The sequence below is a fragment of the Podarcis melisellensis genome, assembly GCF_964234715.1.
Source record: "Podarcis melisellensis genome assembly, chromosome: 17".
Classification (NCBI taxonomy): Eukaryota; Metazoa; Chordata; class Lepidosauria; order Squamata; family Lacertidae; genus Podarcis; species Podarcis melisellensis.
The window spans coordinates 38,045,265-38,070,540 of NC_138534.1; the positions used below are offsets into that span (position 1 = coordinate 38,045,265).

At 46.2% G+C, this 25,276-nt stretch overlaps 1 protein-coding gene across 2 annotated transcripts; it reads left to right on the forward strand.

Annotated features, from left to right (window-relative positions):
• The first annotated feature begins 248 nt into the window (after nt 1-248).
• Nucleotides 249-24,170, forward strand: LAG3 (lymphocyte activating 3). 2 transcript variants are annotated; one of them, XM_081894414.1, is made up of 8 exons: nt 249-316; nt 15,787-15,946; nt 16,660-16,886; nt 17,986-18,243; nt 18,690-18,983; nt 20,252-20,536; nt 21,767-21,879; nt 23,664-24,170. In XM_081894414.1, exons 2-8 carry the CDS (start codon nt 15,882-15,884, stop codon nt 23,766-23,768), a joined length of 1,347 nt encoding a protein of 448 aa, XP_081750540.1. In that variant the 5' UTR covers nt 249-316; nt 15,787-15,881; the 3' UTR covers nt 23,769-24,170. The 2 variants fall into 2 exon arrangements, with proteins under 2 accessions (XP_081750540.1, XP_081750539.1); XM_081894413.1 differs by lacking the exon at nt 249-316 and adding an exon at nt 15,134-15,493.
• The last annotated feature ends 1,106 nt before the right edge of the window (nt 24,171-25,276 follow it).

Below are 25,276 nucleotides of genomic sequence, written 5' to 3' on the forward strand. Positions count from 1 at the left end.
TGCCCAGATGCCAGAAATCACTTCTGCGCATGCCCGCGGCACCAGAAATCGCTTCTGCACATGCCCAGATGCTGAAAATCACTTCTGCACAGGTGCAATTTTCAGCATCTGGGCATGCACAGAAGTTATTTCCGGTGCCGCGGACATGTGCAGATGCGATTTCTGGCATCACGATGCGTCAGTCTGGGCCACAGAGGATCTCCGCAGGAGTGATCCAGCCCATGCCCAGTAAGGCTTGCTGACCCCTGGTGTAGTCCAAAGCTTCTGGACTAGGCTGCAGCAGATGGGCTTAGATGGACCATTGGCCTGATTCAAGGTAAGAAAGCTTCAGGAGTTCTTACAGAAACACAGCCTTCAGATTCATAGATCATAGAATTGTAGAGTTGGAAGGGACCGCAAGGTTCATCTTCTAGTCCAACTCCCTGCAATGCAATAATCTTTTGCCCAGTGTGGGCCACAAACCCACGAACCTGGATTCAAAGTCTGATGCTCTACCAACAGAGCTATCCCAGCTGACTCAGAGAACCTCTTTCCCAGCAGATAATTTCAGAGGGTGGCTGTAACAGTTGCTTGCAGTGAAAATGAAGAAGAAAGCTTGACGAATGAAGGCCTGGTGAGAATAATGGCTGCCCAATATATCGTATTTTTCGCTCTATCAGACGCACCAGACCACAAGACGCATCTAGTTTTTGGAGTAGGAAAACAAGAAAAACATATTCTGAATCTCAGAAGCCAGAACAGCAAGAGGGATCACTGCGCAGTGAAAGCAGCAATCCCTCTTGCTGTTCTGGCTTCTGGGATAGCTGTGCAGCCTGCATTCGCTCCATAAGACACACACACATTTCCCCTTACTTTTTAGGAGGGAAAAAGTGAGTCTTATAGAGTCTTATCACTGGAAGGATTTCCAGGTGGGCAAGTACTGTACATCAAACACACCCAAATATTCCCAGCGTGGGAAGGGTATATAACAGGAAAATCTGGAGATGGTTTCTCTGCTCCCTCTGGTGGCCACACATAAAACTGCTTCCAACTTTGTGACACCAGCTCCTGCCAGGATTTTGCGTTTTTTTTTCAGGGTGGGAACTACAGACATCTCTAAATCATAGCTGTCAACTTTCAGATTTGAAAATAAGGGATCAGCAGCCTCGAAAATAAAGGATCAGCAGCCTCACCTGTCCCGGGGACAGTCTACGGGATATCTAACAATCCAGGATAGCAGCGGGAAACAGCGCTGGAATAAGGGAATTTCCTGCACAAAAAGGGAAGGTTGACAGCTATGCTCTAAATCTCAGGCTGATTTCTGGCTTTCCTTGACAAATGAACTAAAGAAAACTGTGTGCCATGCAAGCGGTCCAGCAGAGGCAATGCTTGACTCTTGCCTCCGTTAAAATGCCGGTTCTGTCAGTGCCTGAGAGTCATTTTTCATGAGAAACTCTGCACATATGTTTTTAAGCAGAACCCGCAAGTGCCTCTATCTTCCAGGGAGAGTCCTGGATTTATAGAAGCTGCCCTGGTTTTTTATTGGATCCCGGAATGTCCCACTCTTCCTTAGGACATTCCTATTTCTGTCTACTGTCCCCAGGATTCGTGAGGAAGGAGAAGTCAGGGGTTTTGAATGTATGGTGTGGATCGATGTGTTGCCTCAGAATGCATGTGGAAGATAATTTATTTGAATACTTCCTGGGAGTAAAAATCTATTCCAAGTTTTTTTTTTGGTCTTTACCTTGCAACCCACCCTTCCTCCTTTAACCTTTCAATGCCACACCTTCAACTTTTTGTCCATGCAACATTTTTCAGAGAGACATGTAAAGTTGTTGTTGTTGTTTAGTCATTTAGTCATGTCCGACTCTTCGTGACCCCCTGGACCAGAGCATACCAGGCCCTCCTGTCTTCCACTGCCTCCCGCAGTTTGGTCAAACTCATGCTGGTAGCTTCAAGAACACTGTCCCACCATCTCGTCCTCTGTCGTCCCCTTCTCCTTGTGCCCTCCATCTTTCCCAACATCAGGGTCTTTTCCAGGGAGTCTTCTCTTCTCATGAGGTGGTCAAAGTCTTGGAGCCTCAGCTTCAGGATCTGTCCTTCCAGTGAGCACTCAGGGCTGATTTCCTTCAGAATAGATAGGTTGGATCTTCTTGCAGTCCATGGGACTCTCAAGAGCCCTGCGGGACTTGACATCTTTCCGCAGGGCCTGCAAGACAGAGCTGTTCCACCAGGCCTTTGGTCAGGGTGCAGCCTGACCCCCTCCTCTGGCAATCTGCACAGAATTTTGCTTGATGGTTGCCATCAATTTGATTTTAATTTGATTTAATTAATTTTATAATGAATGTTTTTAGAATGTTGGATTATTTTGATTGTCGTTAGCCGTCCTGAGCCCAGCTTCGGCTGGGGAGGGCGGGATATAAAAAATATTATTATTATTATTATTATTATTATTATTATTATTATTAAGAGTCTCCTCCAGCACCAGAATTCAAAAGCATCCATTCTTCAGTGATCAGCCTTCTTTATGGTCCAGCTCTCACTTCCATACATCACTACTGGGAAAACCATGGCTAGTGAGGGAAAATATCTGGGCCAGTTGCACACTCGCTCCATGGAAACCGGTAGGGAAGAGAAATAGGATTTGGATTCTTTGCTTCAGGCATTCCGGTGTCTTCCATTGCACTGCTCTTGCTGCCTTCGAAATGCGCTCTGCACCTGCCTTAGGCTGCAACACTTGCCTGTGCCTCCTGGGACTCTTGAGATCTGACCCTGCTGGTCTTCAACCTGGAACAACGCTCCTGTTTTTGCCAGATTCGAAAAAATAAAACTCTGGTTTTGTGCAGACTTGCATGTTTAGCAGTTACCAGTGGTGGAAAACTCCCTGTTCTCGCCCTCATGCCTGCTCATAACAATACTGGTGTTGGTTTTACTTTTGGTGTCACACTAGGAAAATGTAACCGAAGATGGCTCGTTGTTGTTGTTTCAAAGGGCAGGTTTTTTTTTTAAAAAAACACACACCAAATGTTTTGTTTTTATTTCTTTTTTCCTGCAAGGGAATCCCACGAAACATTGCTCATGGTGATGCAATGTGAAGATAAATACGGTAGCCACAAGCAGTCAGTCAGGCCGAGCACAAAGTCATTTCATAAATGTACAGAAGAGGACAACAGAGGACGAGATGGCTAGACAGTCTTCTCGAAGCTACCAGCATGAGTTTGACCAAACTGCGGGAGGCAGTGGAAGACAGGAGTGGCTGGCGTGCTCTGGTCCAGGGGGTCACGAAGAGTCGGACACGACTAAATGACTAAACAACAACAGCATCACTGAACTAATGAGATGTGCAATTATATGCTTACAGCTCCCATTTGTTTTGATGGTTGCCAAGGCTGCTTCTAGGGACACAGGTGGCGCTGTGGGTTAAAGCCTCAGTGCCTAGGACTTGCTGATCGAAAGGTCGGCGGTTTGAATCCCTGCGGCGGGGTGCGCTCCCGCTGCTCGGTCCCAGCGCCTGCCAACCTAGCAGTTCGAAAGCACCTCCGGGTGCAAGTAGATAAATAGGGACCGCTTACCAGCGGGAAGGTAAACGGCGTTTCCGTGTGCAGCTCTGGCTCGCCAGAGCAGCGATGTCACACTGGCCATGTGACCCGGAAGTGTCTCCGGACAGCGCTGGCCCCTGGCCTCTTAAGTGAGATGGGCGCACAACCCCAGAGTCTGTCAAGACTGGCCCATACGGGCAGGGGTACCTTTACCTTTAAGGCTGCTTCTAAGTCTCAGTTTCTAAGCTGTAGGCCATGTCCACACTGCACATTTAAACCACTATGATACCACTTTAAACACCCATGGCTACCCCAAAGAATTCTGAGGGCTATACAGTGGTTACAATCGCTTCAGGTTACAGATTCTGCTAACCCAGAAATAGTATCTTGCGTTAAGAACTTTGCTTCAGGATGAGAACAGAAATCGTGCGGTGGCAGCAGGAGGTCCCATTAGCTAAATTGGTGCTTCAGGTTAAGAATAGTTTCAGGTTAAGAATGGACCTCCATAACGAATTAAGTTCTTAATCAGAGGTACCACTGTAGTTTGTTAGGGGTGCTGAGAGTTGCTATTCCCCTCACAGTAGTTCCCATTCTGACTGGTTAAACAACCATTCTCTCTTCACAGGGAATTCTGGAAATTAGAGCTCTGTAAGAAGAATAGGGGTCCTCTAACTAGTGCTTTTTTCCCTTAAAAATGTTTAGGGGCACTCTCATTTTGACTCAAGAAAATCACCATTTTATAGTTCAAATCGGGGAAAATAAATACGGTAAATGGACAAAAGTACAAAGATTCACAAAATGTTTAGGGCTAGGCATACCCCTGCCCCCCCCCCGAAAAAAGCAGAACTCGCAGCACCTTCAACAAACTACAGCTCCCAGAAACCTTTGGGAGAAGCCAGAAGTGTTTAAAATGGTATCATAGTGCTTTAAATGTGTGGAATGCGGTGATAGGGGACAGATCCTGAGAACTCAGGACTAAGTAGAGAATGGAGCTGGTAGCACCCAGTGGGTGGGTGAGTGCAAAGGGTGGCAGGTCTCCCTGTGCGACATTGATATGGGTGCTCAAACAGCTGGATATACTTTAGTTTCATGAAATGTTATGATCCACCAGGGACCATTTATGACCCGCTATAATATCGCGCTTCACTTTTTAGGCTAACCTTTGCCAGCTTTTTCATGTGTAGCAAAAACAGTATATGGATCTCCTAGTATGGTCTGAAGGCACGTGAGGCCACTGCTGTCCTTGAAGCTAAGCAGGTCCAAGTCTGGCCAATGTACGGATGGGAGACTTTCAGAGATGTATATGCTGCTTTGGGTTGCCAGATGGAAGAAAGGGGAGATATAAATGTAAGGATTTTTTTTAAGCATGTGACCTTTCCTATGTTCGCAATGACTCACGGTTTTAAGCAAATTAATCTGACTTCACTTTACACGAGTAGGGGGAGCGAAACTGAAAATATTCTGCCCCCTCATCCAAAAATCCCACTCCTTCCACAGCAGCCTTTTAATTTGCAATGGATATAATTCATTCATTATAACAACTGTGTTGTTATTGCTGCTTATTTGTTTTCTGTGCAAACTAGTTTTTGTCTAGACCTAATTTGTGGCCATCCCATTCCCAACCCCACGCATAGTTTCAGTACCAGCCTGTCCATGGAAAACTGGCAAAATACTAAGGATTTTTCAGGTTTACTGTTCCTTTCATTAGCGATTTCCACCTTGTTGCTTTCTTTTAATGTGGCTAGTTTGCTTTTTCCTGATGCACAATTAATCCCTGTTTAGGGGTGGGGGTTAAGAACTCCTCTTTGCAGCCAGAGCAACTGCTCATTATTTTTAAATTTTGTTTTTTGGGGGTAGTGCAATTTTGCTATTAGGAAATTAATGAGCAACTGCTCTAGCTGCAAACAGCAAAAAAAAAAAGTTAATTAAACCTGCCCCCCCCCCAAGTGGGAAAGAGGAGCCAATTAAGGATTTATTCAGGCATGTTGAGGCCCAAGGTAGCCACAGGAAGCAATCAATTATCTGCTTTAAAATAAAGAGGCAAGGAGGAACCAATTAATTAAAGGTGCAGTTGAAGGGAGATGGGACACTTTGCTGAATGGGATTTACTCCTGAGTAAACATATGGTGGGCTCTGGCTTATTCGGACAGACATTTCTGAATTTTTATGAAGGATTTCTATTTTAAGTTTTGTGGGAAATCACCCTTTAAAATCTACTAATGGATTCCAGAAAAGCAATGCTTAGTTGGTAGGAAAGCAGTCCATGAGCAAGTGGCTAAAATGGTGAATTAATTGTGCCCCATAGTAGGTCAGAATCTTCTGTCTGCTGCTTTTAATGACAGCCATCTTTACCTTTACCATCTACAGAGTTTAACTGATCATGACTCATGCTAGGGGTCACCCCCCCAAAAGCCCCCCCCAATACACCCTAAAGGTAAAGGTAAAGGTACCCCTGCCCGTACGGGTCTGTCTCTTGACAGACTCTGAGGTTGTGCGCCCATCTCACTTAAGAGGCCAGGGGGCAGCGCTGTCTGAAGACACTTCCGGGTCACGTGGCCAGCGTGACAAAGCTGCATCTGGCGAGCCAGAGCCGCACATGGAAACGCCGTTTACCTTCCTGCTGGTAAGCGGTCCCTATTTATCTACTTGCACCCGGAGGTGCTTTCGAACTGCTAGGTTGGCAGGCGCTGGGACCGAGCAGCGGGAGCGCACCCCGCCGCAGGGATTCGAACCGCCGACCTTCCGATCGGCAAGTCCTAGGCGCTGAGGCTTTAACCCACAGCGCCACCTGCGTCCCTCCTCCAATACACCCTAGATGAGGATAATGAATTGTTAGTCAAAATGACCTTCCTTATCACCAGGGATGTGGCAATAAGGTTGCATACCCTCCAACATTTCTCCGATGTTTGCAATAAAGGTAAAGGTAAAGGGACCCCTGACCATTAGGTCCAGTCGTGGCCGACTTTGGGGTTGCGGCGCTCATCTCACTTTATTGCCCGAGGGAGCCGGCGTACAGCTTCCGAGTCATGTGGCCAGCATGACTAAGCCGCTTCTGGCGAACCAGAGCAGTGCACAGAAACGCCGTTTACCTTCCCGCTGGAGCACTACCTATTTATCTACTTGCACTTTGATGTGCTTTCAAACTGCTGGTTGGCAGGAGCAGGGACCGAGCAACGGCAGCTCACCCCATCACGGGGATTCGAACCACCGACCTTCTGATCGGCAAGTCCTAGGCTCTGTGGTTTGACCCACAGCGCCACCCACATCCCAATGTTTGCAATAGAGATGTCCTATTCCATTATTCTTCTTATTACGCCGCCCATCTGACTGAGTTCCCCCAGCCACCCTGGGTAACTACCAACATATATAAAAATGTAATTATAATCATTAAACATTTTCTTTAAAAAACTTCCCTATACAGAGCTGCCTTCAGATGTCTTCTAAAGGTTGTATAGTTACTTATCTTCTTGGCTCGGGTGTCACATAACTCCATACCCACCAATATTTATCCGAAGAAAACAGGGACATGCTAAGGAAAAGTGGGACATTCCAGGATCAAATCAGAAACTGGGACAGTGAAATATACTCAGAGTCAAGAGTGGATTTCATGCTCTTTATTCAGCTCATAGTGGTGAGGAGGATTGAAAGTCCCTCAAAGTATCTGCTTTATATACATTATTTACACAATGGGCCTCACCTGATTGGCTAATTCCGGGATTCTCCTGTAGGCCAATCAGTTTGTGGATTTACTTCCATCTGGAGCTGGATTGGGTGGCTCCTGCAGACCAATCATACTGCTGCATTGTTCTAGGACCAATCAGACTGCTGCATTTTGGATCCTATTGTTCTAGGACCAATCAGACTGCTGCATTTTGGATCCTATTCACTCAGTACATAACAGACAGCTTCTGTAAATCTGGGACTGTCAATGGAAAATAGGGACACTTGGAGGGTCTGAAGTTGGTTGCATCCAGCAGGTCCCAGGGAGTGCTGAAAAAAACAACACTGAGCAAAGTCGTCTGACCAGCTTCTTATGTTCCTGTTTTCTCTCTCACACACACACAAACACATGTGCACACACAACTCCCAGCTGACAATGACGTCCTCCTAAAGGCATAGGAACAAATTCACGCTTTTCGTGGTCTCCATGCTATTTGCCTGTGGTATATAATGAGGGGAAATGGAGGGTTATCACACAAACACGGGTTACTCTAGTAAACACCTGAAAGAGGAAAATAATCAGTAAGTGTCTCTGACTGTATGAACCGACTTGCCCTCCAGTTCGTATCCAGAGTTTGCTTCTGTTGAGAAGCAAAATGACTATAGAAGCTTATATTTGCCCACAAATATGGAAAATAAAGCAAATCATGGGTGATGGGTTACCAGCTAGTGACTGGGAACTTACAGCACTAGTACAAGACCTGTTTGGGTCACCAGCAGTTATGGTTTAGCTGAAATATGTATTTGAGGCTTTAAAAAGCTTTCCAGGAATACTGATGTGTTGAAGGATCTTTTAACCTCAGTCTATGCAAAACGCCAAACTCTATTTCTTAGAAAAACAGGACCTCGTCTTTTTCTATGTAAGGAGAGATGGGACTTGCAAGGGTGCCAACTTGCATAAAATATGGGGGTGCTGCTGCTGGCTGGGGTTAATGTTAGTTTAGTCAGTTCTATTTTTCTAGAGAAAGAGGTGCTGGGACTCGCCAATGAAGCCTCCCTTGTTCTCTTAGAATGGCAATGGCGCCCACCAGAGAGGTACCAGAACTGAGTTCTGCTGAGTTTTGGCGGGGAAAAAACCATGGCTGTAGTCAGTGCCGGATTTACGTATAAGCTAAACAAGCTATAGCTTAGGGCCCCACTCTCTTGGGGGCCCCTAAAAAACTGAAAAAAACCCCTGAATTTCCATTTCTAAAATACAAGATAAAAAACAAATAAAATATAACCTACATACAGCAACAGTGTTTTGTGTTGTGTAGGCTCCTATGATGTAAGTAATGGGCCCCGCCTGCTAGCCTGCTCCCTAAAATATCACTGGTTTGCTCATTTTTATATACAGGGTGCCTACATTCTGCAAATGCAAATGGCTTTACATACCTGTTAGGTCCATAATTTACCATATAGCATATATTCAACAGAAAAAAACAGCGACAATTTCTTGTTGACAAAGGACAGTTGGACATATAAAGGGCCCCATTGCCTTCAGTAGCTTAGGGCCTCATCAAACCTAAATCCGTCCCTGGCTGTAGTCCAAAACGCCTGGAGGGCACTAGTTTGGGGAAGAAAACTCCAGGTGAGCTGTAAAGTACCTGTACACAGCAGCTCTTTTCCTCTGTGTGGTTTAAAAGGAATGAGACAGTCGGCAGGGAAATGGTTAAGCTCCTCTGCTTTTCCATCCCCCATTGTGCTCACCTGAAGCTGCTTTTCCAATTCAGAGCAGACCAGTGGACAACTATTATTTGGGCCAGCCCACCCATGGGATAGGGATGCAGGTGGCACTGTGGGTTAAACCATAGAGCCTAGGACTTGCTGATCAGAAGGTCGGCGGTTCAAATCCCCGCGATGGGGTGAGCTCCTGTTGCTAGGTCCCTGCTCCTGCCAACCTAGCAGTTTGAAAGCACACCAGAGCAAGTAGATGAATAGGTACCGCTCCGGCAGGAAGGTAAACGGCATTTCTGTGCGCTGCTCTGGTTAGCCAGAAGCGGCTTAGTCATGGTGGCCACATGACCTGGAAGCTGTACGCCGGCTCCCTCGGCCAATAAAGTGAGATGAGCGCCGCAACCCCAGAGTCGGTCACGACTGGACCTAATGGTCAGAGGTCCCTTGACCTTTACTTTTACCCATGGGATAAGGTGAGGCAGTCGCGCCAGGTGGCAGGATCCATGGTGGCAGTGGGCTATGTACGGGAGTAAAGAATAATATTTTGTTCATGGAGAAATTGGGTGGGTAGGTGGGAGGGGGCTTGGAAAGCCACAAAAAACTTTTGACATCAGAACATTATAGCTAAAGGTGAGCAGGTCTAGGTTGACTGCGGAACAGGTGGGTTAATAGATGTGGTTGTGAATGGCATTCAGTGTTCTGGAGTCTTATATTGTATTCTTTCTGGATTTTTGATGTTTCCTACAATGTTTTTATTTTTTATCCTTTCACATATGCTTTTATTGGCTTTTTCTTTGTAAACCACTTTGCCTTTTAAAAATAATAATAATGAAAAGTGGTATATAAATGCTTTTAGCAAATAGTAACAAATGGTATTACAGCAGGGAACCCACAGGAGCAGTTAATTTTTAAAAACAAACTTCTACAAAAATTATATGACAAATTTGGAGGGGTCTTGGGAGGCCTCAAAAAAACTTACTGGGGTTCAGATGTAGCCTGCAAGCCAGAGCTTTCCAAACTTTTCATGTGGGTGACACACTTTTTAGACATGCACCATTTCGCGACTCAGTAATTCAGTTTTACTAGCAAACCAGAGGTTAAACAAACCCTGTTCCAGTCCCGGGAGCAGCTTGGGGAGCCTTTGCATGACACACCAACACACTAATGTGTCGCAACACAGTTTGGAAAGCATTGCTGTAACAAACCCAGATATACTTTTACTGAAAATCTACAGGCGTAAATCTGTTGCATATCTTAATAGCTACAGTAATGGTACCATTTTCAAACAGGTTTGTGTTATTAGCTTTAACGTACCCCTTTTTCTTTACCCGACATTCTTCTGCTTTCAGGTATGTTCACTGTATATGAAAATAATTCCATCTCCCTTTTGACATTTCCAAAATTTACCTTGTATAATTGCACAGGTGATACATGCTGGCACAGCATCCTTTTAAACAGTTATCTTGATAACTTACACAAAGTGTAATGTTAATTACTGCCTTTCACAAATATTCCAACATCAAATGTTACAATGTTTCATGAATCTTGTCCCCATTTTATCATACCATTTCCTTGCAATAAAGTCATCGTGATATGTTTAAAAGATGTAATTTTTCAAGATAGTATAGTCACATAATTGAAATCCATTTCTTTATAGCTTCTTATGGAAGCTACATAACCGCAGATATTCAAACCACGGCAAATAGAGAATACGAAGAATAGAGTAACTACCCTGCCTTTTTAAAATTTCAAACCTTCTAAAATTGGTAATTCGAACTCTCTTTACTTGTAGATATAGCTGATCAAGATATTCTTTTTCTATATTTATCACAGTTCCTTCTTAAATTCATAAATTGTCTATTAAAAAATATGCTCACAATTCCATTACTCCATTATTCCATTACTCACTATATACAACTTGTGTAATAATATAACCTCAGGTTTGATACACGAAAGCCGCCTATATGTTTCTCATCTGCCGTCACTTTTTCCTTAATTCTTGCTTATTTCTTGGTCCACAAAACCTTTTTATTAGTCTATTCCATTTTCTAATTTCACTTTCTTCCATTTTTATTGGCAAATCCTAAAAGCTAAAGTAGAATGCTCTCTGGTGCTTTGTTACAAGTTAAATTAAAAACAACAATAATACTTGAATAGACTATTGAACAGAGCTATCTATTGCTTTCTCTGATCATGATTTTAATTAATTATGGCCATTTCATACAGACCCTCTAAGTGCAGTGACAGAGCTTCATGCTCTGGCACCGGGGGGCGGAGAGCAGGCGGGGGCAGGGCACCCAGCACGGGCAGGGGGGCAGCCTCAATGGCACCCCGCTGTGATCGCGCTGTTGGGGGCAGTGAGCTCCCCCCCCACTCCTCTTCCTTCGCCAGTCCAAGTGTCCTATTTGCCAGGGACAGTCCCAGATTTACAGAAGCCGTTCTGGTTTCTAATTTGATCCAGGATTTTCCCGCTTTTCCTTAAAGGTAAAGGTAAAGGTAAAGGGACCCCTGACCATTAGGTCCAGTCGTGACCGACTCTGGGGTTGTGGCACTCATCTCCTTTACTGGCCGAGGGAGCCGGCGTACAGCTTCCGGGTCATGTGGCCAGCATGACTAAGCCACTTCTGGCGAAGCAGAGCAGTGCACGGAAACGCCATTTACCTTCCTGCCAGAGTGGTACCTATTTATCTACTTGCACTTGACATGCTTTCGAACTGCTAGGTGGACAGGAGCAGGGACCGGGCAACGGCTCACCCTCTCGCGGGGATTCAAACCACTGACCTTCTGATCGGCAAGTCCTAGGCTCTGTGGTTTAACCCACAGTGCCACCCGCGTCCCCGCTTTTCCTTAGGATGTCCCTATTTTCATCGGAGAAATGTTGGAGGGTATGCGACCCCCAAACCAAGGAGATAAGTAGCTATGCAACCTTCAGAAGGCAGCCCTGTATAGGGAAGATTTTTTAAAAAATGCTTAATGTTTTATTATGTTTTTATATTTTTTGGAAGCCACCAAGAGTGGCTGGGGTAACCCAGTCGGATGGGCAGGGAATAACAACAACAACATCCCTATTTTCATTGGAGAAATGTTGGAGGGTATGTTTCATGCATTATATGCCTATAAATCTGGCATCTTGGCTGGTATCTACTGGTAGACCTCCTACCTTCAAAAATTTGCAGGTAATGGTAAATAACCACATTGATGTTAGCTATTTAAGTAATTCAGGGTTTGGTGAATGGTGGGCGGCACTGCAACTATAAAAGAACAAGGGAGGTGTTCATGGAGTTCCGGCACCTCTTTTTCTAGAAAAATAGCACTGCAAATAAGTTAGGTAGGTCAGGCTGGTGTAGCAAGAACAACCTGTGACATGTTAAACCTTTGCAGATTTCTGATGGCTGTGAGCTCCCTGGGCCAGAGGCTACGTCACAGTCACATAGCTTTATCTCTCTTCTCTGAAAATGCCTTTCTGTGAGATCTTTTCTCGGTACCCTCTGACCCAAGGCTCCCTAGATAGGTCTTGTGTGACCTTCCATCAGCTGTCAATGTGCTGCTGATCAGGGTTAGTGCTAGAGATTATAAACAAGAAGCCACAGTAGAGTCAGCGTTTAGAATGGGCTGAAACAGAGACATCAGAGACGTCAAATCTAAAGATAGAGGCACATGCTGAGTAAAACAGAACCTCTGGATGGAACCATCATTTCACAGAAGCTCACTCAGCACAAAAGCCACTCGACCAGAAATGTCTCTTGAACCAGAGCTCCTATTCCCTCAGGACAGACACCTCAACCTTAGTTCCCAGCTTGTTGATCTTACATTAGTCCTTCCAACTCACCTGCATGGATTGTCTTAAAGGTAAAGGGACCCCTGACCATTAGGTCCAGTTGTGGCCGACTCTGGGGTTGCAGAGCTCATCTCGCTCTATAGGCCGAGGGAGCCGTCATACAGCTTCTGGGTTATGTGGCCAGCATGACTAAGCCGCTTCTGGCGAACCAGAGCAGCGCATGGAAACGCCATTTACCTTCCCGCCGGAAGTTTGACGTGCTTTCAAACTGCTAGGTTGGCAGGAGCAGGGACCGAGCAATGGGAGCTCACCCTGTCGCGGGGATTCGAACCGCTGACCTTCTGATGAGCAAGTCCCAGGCTCTGTGGTTTAACCCACAGTGCCACCCGCATCCCTGTGGATTGTCTTATCTCCTGGCAAATTACAGGAAATGCAACAAATGCGAGCTGTCGCTCAGGGACTGATCTGTAATGCTGCCAGGTCCGTTCAACAAGCAGGATAAAAGGATAATGTTGTATGGAAGATGTCAGTCCTCTTATTGCAGATCGATGTTCCTTTCATGAGATGGTTAACTTGTCCATAAACACGACGTCCCATAATGGCAAAATCCGAGCTTCAAAAAGATTTGCATTTAAACTTTTCTGATGAACACCTTTTCCAATTGCATTGTTTGAAGATGTTGCCACAGGAAGAGAAGGCATGATTCCTTTCCCTCCACAAGATCTGTGTCAAGACAGTTCCTTAGTTCAAGGATGATCCAGCTCCCTTGATAGCCGTGCAAAATCCAAATCAGGATATGTATTTACATCTGGGAACAGTTTCGCTTGTAAAGAACATAAGCAATAGGATTCCATGAGTATTGGGCCCCATCTGCATTATACATTTAGGACAGAATCATGACACTTTAAACCCGTGGTTCCCAATGTGGGGGGCAATTTGATTTTTAAGGGGGGCAATTCAAGAATGAGTTATTAACAGGGAATGGCCTTTTAGGCTTCCTCCACATGAATAGGAGTTCACTTTTTGAATAATAAGGATTCTATGTCACAAGGGGGGCGGGCATCAGGATTTTAGAGACACTTAGGTGGGGCATGGCGAAAAAAAAGGTTGTGAACCACTGCTTTAAACAGTCATGGCTTTTACCAAAGAATCATGGGGACTGTAGTGAGTTAAAGGTGTTGAGAGATATTAGGAGACCTCTATTCCCCACATAGGGACGCGGGTGGCGCTGTGGGTTAAACCACAGAGCCTAGGACTTGTCGATCAGCGGTTCAAATCCCCACAACAGGTGAGCTCCCATTGCTCGGTCCCTGCTACTGCCAACCTAGTAGTTCAAAAGCACCTCAAAGTGCAAATAGATAAATAGGTACCACTCCAGTGGGAAGGTAAACGGTGTTTCCGTGTGCTGCTCTGGTTCACCAGAAATGGCTTAGTCATGCTGGCCACATGACCCGGAAGCTGTACGCCGGCTCCCTCGGCCAATAAAGCGAGATGAGCGCCACAACCCCAGAGTCGGTCACGACTGGACCTAATAGTCAGGGGTCCCTTTACCTTTTATTCCCCACACAGAGCTACAATTTCCAGAGTTCCCTGGGAAGAGAAATTGCTTGTTAAACAACTTTGGGAGTTGTAGCTCTGTAAGGGAAATAGGCGTCTCCTAAGAACAGGGCCAGCCCACCCAGGAGGCAAGATGAGGTGACTTCCTCAGGCAGCAGGATCCACAGGGACATCAGATTCTGATGTCCATCTTTCTCTCCACCCCCCTCCCCGTTCCTGGCATAGATCTTCCCTCACCCTTTCTTCCCTGGTGCCATTTTGGGGTCCACCTCAGACGCCGAAATTTCTTGGGCTGGCCCCGCCTAACAACCCTCATCACCGTTAACCAACTGTAGTTCCCAGGATTCTCTGGGGCAAGCCATGACTGTTTAAAACGGTATGATACTGCTGTAAATGTATAGTGCACACGGTGCCTTTCATGCAACTCCACTTATATTGCCCTCTCCTGCACATTCTTAATAGACACTGCAATTGTTCTTCAAGACTGGCCTTCTCTAACCTGGATCCCTCCAGGTGTTTTGGGCTGCAGTGCAGGATGTGCTGTCAGGGGCTGATGGGACTGGTAGTCCAGACCATCTTGTGGGTCCAAGGTTGGGGGAAGTTAGCTGATCCAGACCTGGTCAGAACCTCCTTGGTGTCCACCTACATGTGGTCCAGCAGCATCAGCATCTCCACATTCTCAAAGCATCACCAGCACTGCCACGTTCTGACTTAACCAAGATAAAGAAACCGTACCATAAAAGGGAAAAGATGAAAGAAGAGCACCAAAGAAACTGTGCGATGAAAGGGGAGAGATCAAAGAAAAACACCCAGGGCACTTCCTGAGAAACTGGCCCTATGTACATTTTCCACTGCGAGCAAAACCGTGAAGAAAAACAACGGTTACTGAGTGGACCGAATGAGATGGAAACAGTTTCCATTGCAAGTTGCTTTCTAGAACTCACTCGGCTGCCTTCCTGCACATGGCTCAGCCTGGGGCTGATTTCTTGGCTGTGACGTCGCTCACTGCAGCGCCGCCAGGAAACCAGCAGCCCACCTGCAATATAAGGGCAACTACAGAAGTCTTTGTTCAGAGATCCACCTCCATTTCCTTAGCCTCAGGTTCTTGTGTGGTCCAGTCTGCAGCTCCCCTTACAAACCCTTCCCTTTTCAGCCAGAGGAGGAAGAGGAGAAGCTCGAGGGCACTCACTCACTTGTCCCTGTGACACCACTATGACTTTACTATTCTTCTGGACTATTGTCCTCAGTCTGCAACTGACTATTGGTAAGGAAAGAGAAGAATGGCCCAGGATACCTGAAGGCAGGGTGGGGTTAGTGGCTGCTGTAGGCTTTGCTTCAGCTTTTTGTGCACCTGAGTTCCTGCAGGAGGTCCACTCTCCATCTCTGCTCCATTCTCTTAAGCAACAAAGACCCATCCCTTCCAAACCCTAATTTCACTCCCTCCATTTTATCACGGCAAGAGACCTGGGTGGCATAGGCTAGGCTGAGAGATATTGTCCTCTCGGGCATGTTTGTAACCTCATCTTTTCCTTGATTGGCCCCACAATCTTCTCGCAGCCCAAAATGTTCCTTGTGCACCAGGAGAAGCATGTAGGGTGTGGGCTGAAGAAGGCGGACGAGCTTTGCTTCCTTGTCACCTGAGTCGTCGGAGGATGAAGAGCAGCTTCAGGCAGCTGTACAAGGGATTAGCTCTTCGCTGGGTGCATCATGGAGACAGGTAAGGCACCCATTTCTATGCACTCGGGGTGGGGGGGGGAGAGGGGGCTTTCAATTACCGCTCTATAGGACACACCCAACCATAGGACACACCTTGTTTTAGAGGGGAAGAACAAGAAAAAATAATTCTCCCCCTCTCTGCTCAGTGCCCCTTCAGCGAAGTGGCAGGAGAAACGGAGCCCCTTCCATTTCTCCTCCCACTTCGCTGAAGGGGCGGTGCGCAGCGCTCCCTCTCTGCTGAAGCCAGGAGAGTCTTGCTCTCCCGGCTTCAACAAAAGGAACCCAAAGCCTCTGGAGCGCAGCTCGAGTTCCCGCTGCACTCCAAAGGCTTCAGGCGGCTATCCCTGAAGCCTGGAGAGCAAGAGGGGTCGGTGCGCACTGACCCCTCTTGCTCTCCAGGCTTCAGCGAAAGCAACGTGAAGCCTCCAAAGTGCGGAGGGAGCGCTCCCTCTGCGCTTCAGAGGCTTCGTGTTGCTATCGCTGAAGCCAAGGAGCCTGCATTCGCTCCATAGGATGCACACACATTTCCCCTTCATTTTTGGAGGGGAAAAGTGCGTCCTATAGAGCGAAAAATACGGTGCTTTTCTTTACCACTTCCTCTTCCTTCCCCTGAACTCCCTCCATTCCACCTCTCTCCTGTATCCCCTTTCTGGGCTCCCGCCCCACTCGTCCAGCACTTAGCAGTTGAGTTTCCTTCTCCTCCATTTTCCTCAGCTCCCACAGGAAACGCCACTTGGTGCTCATGGTGGAGCCAAGCGGCGTCAAGAAAATGGCCCGCTCCACGATGCACCGAGCAACCGTCTGGGACCCTGGCTTCATCCGTGGGAATTTTTCACTCAGGATTGAGCCGCTGCGGAAAGAGGACGCAGGAACCTACGTGGCCGTGGTGAAGTTTGCCAAAGAGGTGTTGTGCTGCCAGGTGGAGCTTGGCGTGGTGTCAGGTGGGTGAATCTGACAGCTGGCAGCAGATGCAGGAAATACAGTAGTCAGGTTTTGTCAAGCAAGCGATCTGAAGAGCTGCTTTGGAACGTGGAAGGGAGAGCATGGGCGAGGGTGGCCAAACACTTCGCCATCTTCCCTCGCTGCCCTCAGTTGCTTTAAGCCATTTTTCTAAGCCCTACTCACTTCCAGCATCGGAGGTGGGCTGGGAGAAAAGTTCTTCCAGAGATGGAGTGCAAAGAGGGGAGGGGATGGCAGGGGCGTTGCTACATTTGTGTTGCAGGCCTGTCAGGCAAGTTGGCATAAATTGGCAGATGGTTCTGGGCAAATTATGATGGTGGATGGCTCAAGTGTCACTGGCACTACATTTGCAGAAAACACACCCACCCTGGTAAGTAAGGGATGGAAGGATCTGTCAATTTCAGTCCTCTTTGATTCTCATTTTTCAAATCTTAGATTCAATTCTCTACCTTTTTGCAGCGATTTGCATTAAAAAAATAACCCACTGGCATTTTCATGGGAGTTTCTTCCAAATGAAGTCTTTTTTTGCATGCAGTTTTGACAGATGAATGCATTTTTGCACGTCTTCTTCACTAATTTGTATGCACACTTTCCCCTAACAGAATGAATTTTGCAAACACTGTTTGACAAAATTCAGATAAGGGCAAACTTCAAAGGATGGCTGTTTTTCGGTTCTTATATTGTTTTGGAAAATGTTGGTTTTTATAAATTCACCTTTGAATGCAAACTGAATGTAACAACTGTTCCACCCCTACCTGAAAGCAAATATCTGTTGTTGTTCAAGTCTCAAAAAATAGAGGGACGTGACAAGAGACCTGGAGCTGGGTCAGGCTCTGTCAGCTACCCCTTAATAATGCCCTTGCAGAATGATTTTACTTCCCTCACCAATCCTCATTTGATATGTGAATGAGGCAGAATTCACCCCCTCTTGCAAAGAAAAGGTGACTGCACCATTTCATCCGCTACGCCCCTTGGACTTGACTGCTTTCTCCAGAAAGGAACAGATGGAGATGTTAGCTATATGATGAAAGTCATATCTTGTGATATGGACATCAGTCTATGATTCTCTTTTTCCTTCAGTGACTCCTGATTCTCCCGGTCCCCTGATTGAGTCTGAACCTATCCAGTTAACCTGCAACTCCACACACCCAGAAACCCCCCAAGAGATACGCTGGTTCCATGGAGGTCTTCTCATCCCCAGCTCTGGTCGGTTCTGTTCCCTGAACCAGACTCTGGTTATCTCCAGATCATTCAGGAGTGATTCTGGGCCCTGGGTCTGTGAACTCACCTTTGCAGATGGAGAGAAAATTTATGCCACGTACAACCTGAAAGTCATAGGTAAGATTTGCCTTTTGCTTTTCCTGTTTCCCCAACCATAGAGCGCTTCCTCTGAGGATAAAAAATACAATAAATATATATTCTCTTAAGAATCAGAACACATTTCCATTCTAAATTCCTGCTGCCCCTGGTGTATTTTGTGGGATTCGCAGAGCCAGGCAGAGGCCCTGGCCAGGTAGATAATGTGCCCCCCCCTTTTTACCCTGGGGATAACTGAAGTCTTGTAAATAAGTATAGAAATAATTTTCACAAAAGTTATGCTGACAAATAATTTTATTTCAAGGCTTGAACCGTATCTGCATATAAAGACAAAATGGAAAATATAGATAAATATGTTGACTGAGGCCCCCTTTGGAATCTGAGGCCTGGGCCAAGTGGTTCATATGCCCCCCCCTCTGTCTGGGCCTGATTCACACAATATCATGTCTCCCCCCCCCCCAACCCAGGATTTGCTGAGCCAGCCGTATCTGTAGTCTATGTTGCAGCAGGATCTGATGCCCACCTGCCCTGCCTCCTGAACGACAATCCCACGGACTACGGCATTTCTAGGGTGGCAGCACGTTGGAGCTACGCAGCAAGGAGAGAACCAAAGGCAATAACCACCCTCAGTAATGGAAGCAACAGAAATTTTACCCTCCATCTTTCTGCGGTGGGTCTTGATGATGCAGGCTGGTACACCTGTGAGATCGCCATTCAAGGAACAAACATCACAAAGAACATCACACTGGCAGTAATGACAGGTGAGGAGCGGGGGCGGAACCAGAATTTATTTACAGTGGTACCTCGGGTTACATACGCTTCAGGTTACAGACTCCACTAACCCAGAAATAGTACCTCGGGTTAAAAACTTTGCTTCAGGATGAGAACAGAAATCATGCAGCAGCAGCAGGAGGCCCCATTGGCCAAAGTGGTACCTCAGGTTAAAAACAGTTTCAGGTTAAGAACGGACCTCCGGAACGAATTAAGTACTTAACCCGAGGTACCACTGTGTTTCTTTATTTTGTGAGGAGTGGGAGACACAGAAAGAGCAAAGTAGATTTCTAGGTTGGCGAGTTGTGTCCCACATGTTAAGATCTCTAAAAGAAAAATGACAGCGGAGTCCAGCAATGGGTTGGGGTGGAGAAGGCAAGTGAGGGGTGATCTCCTTGTCTGGGGAGTGCGCTTGTCCTTTCTGAAAAGGCAGCTTAAAAGGTTATCCCATGATGTTCTTATTGCAGGAATCCCATCTAGATGTCTTTCAAATCGTAGCTATTCAGTCTAGATCAGGGGTGGCCAACTCCCAAGAGACTGCGATCTACTCACAAGAGTTAAAAACTGGCAGTAATCTACCTCCTTTTTGTGGGGTTCAGGTCAAAGTTATTGAGCTTTTGTTTATGGGCTGCAGGGCTAAAATGTTTAGCTTTTTGGGGGGGAGCCAAAGTTCTTGGGCTTCTTTGGGAGGAGCCAGTGATCTACCAGTGATCTACCACAGACGTCCAGTGATCTACTGGTAGATCACGATCTACCTGTTGGACGTGCCTGGTCTAGTTTAATCCACCAAAGCTCTGGTTGGTGAATCCAGAGTGGTGGCGGCTGTAATGTCAGGAATTCAGTAAGTTGAGGGCAGGCTTGTGTGGTTTCCGATGTTGTTTTGATTTTGGCATGTTGCAACAACACAGAATAGGAAAGAAAACATTTTAAATGGCATTTACTGTACTTCTAATAACTAGGGAGAGCTTTGGTCAAATAAACTCACCTTCCCTTTTGCCTTACTTTCCCCTCCACATTTCCAAAATTCATTGGCAGCGAGGTTTTGGGGGTCATGAAAAAATGAATTAGATTCATGTTCATCAGTTAATTGGTTAAAAGTCAGATGATCCGCCAGGTGAAAACTGATTTGACAGCCCTAGAAGTAAGAGATGTCATGTGTAACGAATGGGGCCAGGAATAGAGGGAGGATATGAGAGAGGCAGGTGATAGAGGTTAGAGAAAGGAGTACCGTAGCTTCTGTTTCTTTATTTCCATTCAGTCACCCCGAGCACTGAGGGGATCATCATGGAGGGATCTCACCTGCTTCTCACCTGCAATCTCAGCTACCACACAGGAAAGGAGCTTTTTACATGGAAGTACCTCGGTTTGAATCCCACAAACATGTCTTGGCCTGAGGCTGCCTCCACGAGTTTTGGGCTCCTAAGCCAAGGCTCGACCCTGGAGTTTCCTCAGGTGTTGCCCAATGATACAGGTACCTGGGAATGCAGTGTCCATGGCCCAGATGGGATGTCGGGATCGGTGCAGTACCACCTTGAAATTGCAGGTACATTATTAATTTGCTTATACGCTATTAATTCTTTCATTTGTCATTGCTGAAATCTGTACCCCGTACTCTGACCACATTAACAGGGCAGCTTATAGTACAGTGGTACCTCTGGATGCGAACAGGATCCGTTCCGGAGCCCTGTTCGCATCCTGAAGCAAATGCAACCCACATCCCCATGTCCGCGGGTTGCGATTCGCTGCTTCTGCGCATGCGCGTGATATCATTTTGAGCATCTGCACATGCGCGGGCGGAGAAACCCAGAAGTAACACACTCCGTTACTTCTGGGTCGCCACAGAGTGCAGCTCAAAAATGCTTAACCCGAAGCTACTTCAACCCGAGTTATGACTGTAAACTGTTTTAAAGACAATAAAATAACGTGCTCATAAAAAGAAGCTAAACCCAGCAACTCCATAAAAGCATAAAATGATATAGGATCTAGGTAGGTTAAGTCTAGTCAAAGGCGACTATGGGGTTGCGGCACTCATCTCGCTTTCAGGCCAAAGGAGTGGTGTTTGTCCACAGACAGCTTTCCAGGTCATCTGGCCAGCAGGACTAAACCGCTTCTGGCGCAACAGGACACAATGACAGAAACCAGAGCGCATGGAAATGCCGTTTACCTTTCTGCCACAGTGGAACCTATTTATCTTCTTGCACTGGTGTGCTTTCGAACTGCTAGGTTGGCAGGAGCTGTGACAGAGCAACGGGAGCTCACTCTGTCACAGGGATTCGAACTGCCAACCTTCTGATCGGCAAGCCCAAGAGGCTCAGTGGTTTAGACCACAGCGTCACCCGCGTCCTACATTTATAGGATCTATATGTAATTGATCAAGACTGTGTGTGGACTAGGAAAAAAACAAGTAGTCTGTCTCCATTGATTCCAGAACAGAATGTGGTACAGCCACTGACAACCAGCCTTCAGTCTCCATCTCCTGTTAGTTTCCCCCCAGCCACCATTGCTGAACATATTCATTATCCAACTATTGCTTCTGATGAATAGGCTTTCATGGTTCTTCAAATTCCTCTGAAAACCTCTGCTCAGAGACAATAGCTGGACAGAAAAAAGCAAGCAGGTACCCTCTGTTAAACAAAGGGTCTTCTGTTCCACCTCCATCTTCTTTTTTAAAAAAATATTGTCTGCTTCCAGCAACTAAGTGAACCCCAAGTTTTGATGCTTTCTGGCCCTTTTGATCCTTTCCAGATTATTTAATTGCAGTCTTGCCTTGCAGGTGCCCGGATCGCCCTTGTGAAGCCCAGAGCAGCTGAGAAGATCACTCTGGGGCTGATAGCTTTCCTTGTTATTCTAGTCTCCATCCTTGCTTTGACCTGCCTGAAACGAAGAGTAAGTCACTCCATCTGCTTTCTGTTCTCACCTGCTCTGCTCCTCTGGGCGTTTGGTTTTATTTTATTCTAGCAAGGCTTGAGTGGGGTGGGGACCCAAAAGAGAATTTTACGTTCTGCCATTGCTGAACGTCCAGCAATGCCAACATACTTTTCCTCCTGATGAGGCCTGGGACAGATGTAACATTTTCAAAGCCATGGCCTCCATAAACAGCTAAAGTTGCAATACGAACCAGCCCAGGAATGCTAGCTAACGTATTTTTCGCTCTATAAGATGCACCAGACCACAAGACGCACCTAGTTTTTGGAGGAGGAAAACAAGAAAAAAATATTCTGACTCTCAGAAGCCAGAACAGCAAGAGGGATCGCTACGCAGTGAAAGCAGCAATTCCTTTTGCTGTTCTGGCTTCTGGGATAGCTGTGCAGCCTGCATTCGCTCCATAAGATGTACACACATTCCCCCTTACTTTTTAGAAGGGAAAAAGTGAGTCTTATAGAGCAAAAAATACGGTATTTATTCAGCCATCACTTTTCACAAACAAAAGGATGCCCCAAAGAAACTAACAGCACGTCTACTGCAAAATAGCTTAAAAAGTAAGAAAATGATTTTTAGATCACAGGGCAGTGTTGGTGAGGGGTTAACACTGCAGCATTTAAAATCTTTTCTAGATACCTGCGGTTGTGTTGTTTATCATTTTAATGAAAACAGATGTCAAAAACCCTTTGAAAAGCATTGCTCTGGCATTAGGGCAGGGAGAAGTGTGAAACGCTGCTACAGCGAGACATGAGGTTTGCCACGTAGCTTGCTGTTGTGGTCATTGATTTTTCTTTAACCAATATCCGATGCAGGGAAGAAGCAGGATCTGACCCATGATGTGGCGGACAGAGAGTAAGCCTTTGCCCCTGCAGCAGTTCTGATCAAAGCCACACAAATGTTAATCAATAGCATCTGTCTGTTATTGCCTATCATGTCATTAGAGATGGGTAACATAACTCTCCTCATTCGAATTCCACGCACCTTTTAAAATGTTAAGTTAAAAAAAAAAAGGCTGAGGACAGATGAGACATTGTTTGTTTGTCTGTTTATGCACTATTTTGCAAGCAGCCTTCAGTTCTCTGGAAAACAAACAGACAAACATGTTTAAGTGTTCCTGATAATTGCATGATACCCCTTCATGCAATTCATGTATGTAGAAGGCTTAAGTCACATGCACTAATGTCGATGGAACAAAACAGAACATACACACAGAAAAAGTGCAAGGCCTGTAGAAAGTCAGGTGCAATTCTGCCTGAGATCAATGCATAGCTGTCAAGTGTCCCTTATTTGGCGGGACAGTCCCTTATCCCAGCGCCATGTCCCGCTGCTGTCCCTTATTGATGAGGCTTCATTTGGCTGCTGGCTGGGCTTTCTGCCTTTGGCTCGGAGGGGCTTAGAAGTTGAACATACCTGTGCCCGGAAAATCCCTTATTTTGGCTGCTGATCCCTTATTTTCAAGGCTGCTGGTCCCTTATTTTCAAATCTGTAAGTTGACAGCTATGGATCAATGGCAGGGTAGCATGAAAATCTCACAGCCCAGAAACAGCCATTTTATCTCTGGCTCTGGGAAAGGAAAGGCCTTGACCAGGACATTGTGAAATGATGAACAGTTGAGCTTGCTTTTCTGATGGACTTTCGCCCCTCCAAAAAGCTCTGCTGCTCTACAGCTGATGGGACGTGAAACCTTTTGATATTGAAGTAGACAGGAAGTAATTCTGTTGCCAACTACTTTCCCTCCCTCCTTTTAGACCCGCTCCCGAAACTTCCCAGCATTGGATCTGATGCTAGCTTCCGCTTTGCCGGGGAAAGAAGTAAAGGATGAAGGCCAGGAGGAGAAGGGCCTGCAGATTTAAAAGAAGCAAGAAGGCTGCTTACAGGGCAAGTCCCAAGGATAGCCTGATGGTCCTATCAAGTGAAGACTGCTTACAGGGACAGCCAAGTGCTTGCTCACCCCAGGTGTTCTCAAGCTATGAGGTTGGAAGGGGGATTTAATGCTCCCCCGTGGAACATGCCTTCCTCCCTATACCAGACAAGGCAAGAAGATGCACGCTGGACTTTTCAAGGGGTGATTCCATGCACACACACACCATTTGTGTTGTCCCGCCAACCTGATTTGAGAAGGGCTGCCCTCCCTGTGTGTAGCTGTTACAGAAAAAATAGGGGGGTTGGCTTTTGCTGCCCAGCTCCCCAAGGGACTGAGTCCCCTAAGTCCATGATCACTCAGAGATGAAAGGATGGAGGCAAGATCCACAGAAAGCAAGATCTTTATTTTTCTGTCCTTGCAAGGAGGTAGGAGAGACCCCAGTAGTGGTGGGAAGCCCCTATAAAGACTTTTGAAATTGACCACCCTGTAACCCAAGACCCCCTCCCCCAAAAAACCAACATACCTACGGTACATCATAGAAGGAGGTGGTCTCCCACAGAAATTTGAGAGTGTTGCTTCTCTCCTGTCTGCCAGGATACCTGATAATGCCCTTTCTGGGTAGCTTGGCCATTCCTTTGATATGGTAAATACTTTAGTTTCTGAATCTCTTACACATATTGATAGTTCCGCTCAGCTTAACAGATACTTGCCAGACTGTTTTTGCAGGGATGTGTAAGTCCCTACAGTCCAGTGACAATTGGAAAGCTTTTTCCATTTCCTTCCTCTTTGCAGGGAAATATTTGAGGGCAATTTGGAAGAGTCAAAATGGCTTCAGGCTTGCTCTCCTGTACTATTTCAGACACGTGGTTTATATACTTACGTATGTGTTTGCCCTGTACGTTTATGAACATTTGTTCTATATTTGAGACTTTAGAATTCTTATAACATAGCTTTCCCCTATTGGTGGGTTTAGGAAGGGGCAGAAGATTTTTGCTCTGTTCCCCTTTCCCCTGTTAGTGGCCTCCTCCACAAACCTTTGCACGGAGCATCAGCTGGCCTGCATATATATATATATATATCCATATATGGATCCCTGCATGTTCTGCTGTGGGTGGCACAGGTGATCCGGTTGGGTGCTGGGTTCATGGGGGTCCAGAACTTGGAAAGGATTCCATGAAGGACAAAGCCAAATCGTTTGTGTGACATAGATCAAAAGCTTAGCTTCAGCCAGATACTAGATTATGAGGTTCTTGTGGACACCACTTGGGGAGATGACAGGACCTTATGCGTATTAAAGTGTTTCTGCTTGCTTGTGTTGTGTCTTCCTGACCCCCTTTGCCATATTTTGAAAAAAAGGGGCGAAAGACTGAATGGCTAGCAGCATGACTGGAGAGGCTAGAAGACTCTCTTGACTCTAGATATTATACCCCTTTTGCTTGTTACTGAATAATATTTTCATCTTTGCAATGATGGCATGTCTGCATTGAGATACTTTTA